This window comes from Sander vitreus, chromosome 18 (assembly GCF_031162955.1).
Source record: "Sander vitreus isolate 19-12246 chromosome 18, sanVit1, whole genome shotgun sequence".
Lineage (NCBI taxonomy): Eukaryota > Metazoa > Chordata > Actinopteri > Perciformes > Percidae > Sander > Sander vitreus.
The window spans coordinates 12,266,857-12,272,409 of record NC_135872.1 but is presented as its reverse complement, the minus strand read 5'-3'; the positions used below and the strand labels follow the sequence as shown (position 1 = coordinate 12,272,409).

Below are 5,553 nucleotides of genomic sequence, written 5' to 3'. Positions count from 1 at the left end.
CCTACAATTAAGAAGAGTAATAGCCATCATAGTTGAATTTAAAGAGAATTGAGGTGTTTTGGCAGTGTAAAATAGCAAAGTCCTTTGGCAAAAAGCCGCTCCTCCCACTTGTGCACAGCGATGAAAACCACATCCGTTGGTCCTGTGGTCAGGGCTACATTTACGCAGCTGTCCAGCCAGCTGCTGTAACAGAGTTCACAAAGCATTTGGACCATCTCTATTACAGACAGACAGTATGAGCTTGATGCTCATACTTTAACATTATAAAGTTATGTCCTTTTATTATACTTGCAACTGTACGGTGTGTTGGGTAAAAGCCTTCACATTTGTAAAATAGACAGGATGAGCACTGCCACCTAGTGGTTCTCAGTATGGAGTCAATGACAGAGAGAAAAACATTTGTGTTGGCAGAAGTAAAATGTGAAGAAAAAATGTTATTTACAATATGTAATGAGATTAAGCTTTATTAAAAATAAAAAATTAATTTCAGATAAGACAGGTTAAGGTCATGATTCATACACTATACACCCTCTACCTAGAATAACCCTGTATGTGCAAGATTTAAAGTTAATCACCCAGTGCTTAAGAGGTTTTATGAGTAACACATAATCAAGTCCTGTGTGAAACACAAAAACACTTTATTCCCTCTTTACATTTGTTACTGAAAATGTCCCAGAGGCCATTTGAAGAGAGGGAAAAAAAAAACAGGCTGCCAGGAAGCAAGGGGAGTCTTGTGGTTCAACCAGCTGTAGCATCAAAGCCTGCACACAGAAAGGTCTTTCAGAGTACCTCATGTTTCCCAGGAGAGGTCGTCCTGTTTTAGGCTGTTTCTGAATTTCTGGGTCTCTCTAAGAAGCTGCAGGTTGTTGTGAGTGATCCCACCTTTCTTTCCTTTCTTCTTAGCCTTAACAAGAGAGGGAACAGGTGGCTTGATCCCACTCAACTTCTTTGCTGCGTGTTCCTCAGCACACGGCTGACTCTGGGTCCATTTATGAACCTGTGCAAGAGTCGAAGACATGAAAACATAAGACACCTACACAATTAGGGATGGAGATCAACTGACACTACAAACAGACACTGGACATACTTACATTTCTGTTGGCATACAACACTTTCACACATCTACAAAGCCTGCCTCTGCATTGTACTGAGTGATGGTTCACATACCGTCTGCTGGTGTTTGCGGAGCTTAGTGATCTGAGCTCCCTTCTCCTCCATCCTGGCAACCAACCTCTCCAGTTCTCTCTGCAGATCCCGCCTCTGCTCATGATGTTGGGTTGCATCTATCTGATGCGCCAACTCTTGATGTTCACTGACACACACACACACACACACACACACACACACACACACACACACACATTACTAAATGTGTAAAACAATAACTCATAACAAAACAATAGAAAAAGCTTACTCACAAGCTCATTTGTCCTAGCTCATCCTGCAGAGCCATGAGCAGGTCCGACAGCGAGCCCAGTGACTGATCTGCTCGGTTGGGCTCCTTGTCAGGGTTGTGAAAAGTGGTGGAAGATGTAGCAAAGTCCTTTTGGAGGCTTTTCTTGGCTGCACAACCAGACCTGTGCAGAGCGCTCACTCGTTCACACAGCTGGGGCTGATGGTGCTTCATCATGTGAAGTATACCTTGTACGTTAGCGTGGACCGAATGGCTCGGGCTTGTCGACTGTGACAGGTAGGGAAAATCAAAAGGAATCAACAAAAAGGGAAAGAGTTAATATTACATGTTTTGAGAGTTAGTGCTGACTTACCGTTCCTGCAACAAAGGGCATTTTTGTGTGCCTTGGGCCGCTTGGTGATGCCACTTCATTCAGTCTGGAGGTTTTCTGAGGTAGAAGACAGCTGTTATCAACTCATCATCACTCATCAACTAAATACAGGCAGTTAATTAGCTTAATCAGTAAGAAAAACACCTTGGTGGTCTTTTTTGTTTTCTTCTTTGGCTTTGTTTCTTCAGTAGTTGGCCCCGACAATCGAAAGTTGATTTCCAACTCCTTCTGCAGCTGTGGACATGGCAATAATAGCATGGTTAAATTCTGTCTCTTTTTTTCAAGATTCTTTTTTGGCATTTAACCATTATTAGACATTGAGTTTTATGTAACCATTTTTATATTTTGATTAAATACAAAGTGAAAATGTGGATTCTTGTGTCATTGTTGAGCTGATGAAGTGTGTATGGACTGACCTCTTCTGCTTTCTCCTGCACAAGTTTACGCTCATGCTCTTCTTTCAGTAGTTTTTGCTCCAGAATGGCAAGTTTTGTCTGAAAGCAAAATTGCATTGAAATAATCTTATCGTTCAGCTTGTGAAGATGATAAGTGTTTAGACTTAAGTTAAATTAATTTATAGTAAAATACCTCTGCCAGAGTTTGAGTCCTACTCAATTTGAGACACTCTGATTCAAGTTTCTCCAGCTTCTCCTGCTGAGGTTGGGTGTTTGAGCTACTTGGCTGCTGTTTCTGTAGTGAAGCCTAGTGGGGAGGTAAACAGAGATTATATTGCAGTTTAGTAACATGCATTTATGCCACTTACAGTACCTCCAAAACTAGGAAGTAATGGAATGTTTCCCAGAAAATAATTTCTCTATATCATATTAGGCGTATAGTCTTATAGGGTCTACATTTAATAATTGTGAGTTTGTAGCCTTTTGGACTACCTGATTCTCCATGAGGGCTTTCCTCTCCTTCTTAGCATTTTCAACCATCTTCCTCATGTAGTCCAGCTGCTTCTCAAGAACCTTACAGCGAGACTCTGCAGACTGCAGCTTTGAGTCCAGCTCTGTTATCATAAACACAGATATAACAATCAAAAAACATCTACAGAAAATACTTTTGCATTGGCTTCTCCCTTTGGACACTTCATCACATACCTTTCCTGCTAGGCTTATCTGCCTCAGGCAGGCTGGCAGCAGGTTGACTGGGCACCATGTAAGATGCTGTGACCTGTTGATGTCTCTGAGCATCATGGGAGAACTGACTATAGCTCTTCTCTGCTTGCTTCCTTTCCAGCTCCAATCGTCTGATTTTCTCCTGGAGGGTCTTCAGTGCATCAACAACAGCTGAAGAGGAGTTAAAAGAACAGAAAGGCATACCTAATAATTCCAGCAGAAGGTGGCCATAAAAAACATTATGTTAGACAAGAAGCTTGACATCATGGGTGCATACCTGTGCTGTCAATATTAAGTTTGGTTTGAGACACCCGAGGGCTGGTCATCCGCGGCTCCATGCTGATGGATGAGTGGGCAGGGAACTCCAGCTGTCTTGCTATTGCTATCCGGTCTGGAGGCTGGTAATAGCTCCCAATGTAGCTGTTTTTGGAGGGTGAGTCTAAAGTCTACAGACAAAAAGGAGATGGTTGCTTTCATTTAATTTTGTTTTTAGACACTGTAAGGTTGCAACGCATGAGTATTATCGATTAATTGTTTAGTCCATACAGTTAAAAAAAAAAAATATATATATATATATATATATATTTTAATAAGAAAAAAGTCCCCACAGCCCAAGGTGAGGTCTTGGTTGTGTTGTTTTGTTTGACTAGCCCAATACCAATATAATAAATATATTCAATTTACAATTCTTAGCTAGCTACATGTGTGGAGCTGGTAACGTTACCAGACAAGTTCAGTATGTTTCCTGTGTAAAAGACTTAACGCTAAATTACTAACGTTAACTGATCAACATTGCTATTGGTAAAATATCTGACGATCAACTACTGTAACGTTACACCAGCCTTCTGCATCAAGAGGGCTGTCTTCCAAACAAGCCCACCGTTTTGCTCCTTAAAGCTTTAGGAATTTAAAAAATGCTAACGTTACGCAATCGAAAACAACCCGTTTTGTTTAACGTTACAAATAACGTTGACATAATTAGTTATCTTAGCATAAAGCAGTAACGCCCTTTGCAACCGCCCTCGCTTAAGTTACTGTAGATAAACGTGCGTAACAAAACCAGTAGAAAAGCAGCTGCAGATAACTAGCAGCTAACGACAATTTAGCGAAAGTAAACATTGCTAAAGCTTGGCTACGTGTTAGCCACATTCGTAACTAACGGCTGATTTGCGAACATTACCTGGTCGTTATAGGTCTCCATTTGTGATGCTGAGGTTGATACTCGTTTCGAAACGAATCATATGTTTGTATGTAGCTAGCTAATATTCTGAGGCTGCTTGTGTTTTTATGTAACGTTAGCTAACTGATTTCTTCGAGCCTGTCACCAGTCCGGCCTTTTTAAATTTCCCTCCTCTTCGCCATCGCCGCTCTCATCACAGTGGTTCCGCCTGCGCACTGTTTCATCCTCCCCCTCCATAGTGTTCCAGACTTGTCAATGTATTAATAATGTACGCTCAATGTTTCAAGGAATTCTTATATCTGATGAAGGTTCTGTCACAGAGACACCAACTGACACTTGTATATACTTTAGATAGAAGGAAAAAGTGAAATTGATCAGAATAGTAGCCAAAAACAATCTAAGCCTACACACACATTTTAGCAAGATAAAATAAAAATGTTGAAATATTGAAAACGAATAACATCCAGATTAAATGTTCAAAGACATTTCATATTTGATACAAGTGTAGCCTACATGTTGGCAAGCTGGCTACTTCCCATAAGGATGCTTACAAAAGTGATCTGTGTTACATTAAGTTCTGTGAATGTTCACTGTTTGTAATACGCTCACCTTTCAAGAAAATCTACAACCAGTCAAAAATCTAAAACCTTGCAAAATTGTCGGCAAAAATGTAAAGCAGGGCTATAGCAGGATTTAAGGGTCACAAGTCCTACATGCAGCTTTTATAGATTGAAAGTATTTTGCCTGGTTTGGTTAGAATAATGACTAAGCAAATGTAGGCATTTAGACATTTATAGTATGTGATAATTTCCAGACATATTGATGAAAATTTAACTAAAGGCCTTATTTTTTAGAATGTAACATTTTACAAAGAATTTTTGCATGTAAGTGAAGAAAACAGTCCCTCCCCCCCAAAAAAACACATATTATACACCCTGTGACCACTTTTCTTGAATTAACCACACATACATCTCCAAAAATATATATATGTGACCTCAGTAGTAGCTATAGCCTTGACTTGATGTGATAAAGAAAGAACCCCTTAGTCTGCAACATGGGAAGTTGGAGTATATATATTATGCTGAGATATGCCCACTTTCAACAACAACAAAACACAGATGATGCCATTTTTTTGATCACTTAGGGGTTAGTAAAGTGTCTTTAGCCAGTAATCAATCAATCAGCCTGTAAACATTTGCACAGCAGTATGCAAATAGCCTACTGCAGCTAAAGGCAACATGCCTACAGTGTGGCAGGTGTGCTGCACTGAAAGAAAGGAAACAGGCTATTTTCTGTAAAACCTGCATTGGTATTTGTGTTTCTTTTGCAGATTAAGGCATCTTATGTAGATTTAGTTTTTTTTCTTCTCATTTAGCAAAACACCTTTGTCCCCAAAACAGACTTGCATTACATGGCACACCAGAATCCAATTTTAACTTCTTTCAATTTGACATGTTGACATTGATAGTTG

At 39.9% G+C, this 5,553-nt stretch overlaps 1 protein-coding gene across 1 annotated transcript; it reads right to left on the bottom strand.

The window, feature by feature from the left end:
- Positions 1–448: 448 nt before the first annotated feature.
- cep57l1 (centrosomal protein 57, like 1) lies at positions 449–4,284 on the bottom strand. Its single transcript, XM_078274022.1, has 11 exons — positions 4,083–4,284; positions 3,180–3,348; positions 2,885–3,073; positions 2,672–2,793; positions 2,373–2,486; positions 2,201–2,278; positions 1,929–2,018; positions 1,767–1,841; positions 1,419–1,681; positions 1,168–1,312; positions 449–997 (listed from the first exon to the last, which is right to left on the bottom strand). Exons 1-11 carry the CDS (start codon positions 4,101–4,103, stop codon positions 791–793), a joined length of 1,473 nt encoding a protein of 490 aa, XP_078130148.1. The 5' UTR covers positions 4,104–4,284; the 3' UTR covers positions 449–790.
- Positions 4,285–5,553: the final 1,269 nt, after the last annotated feature.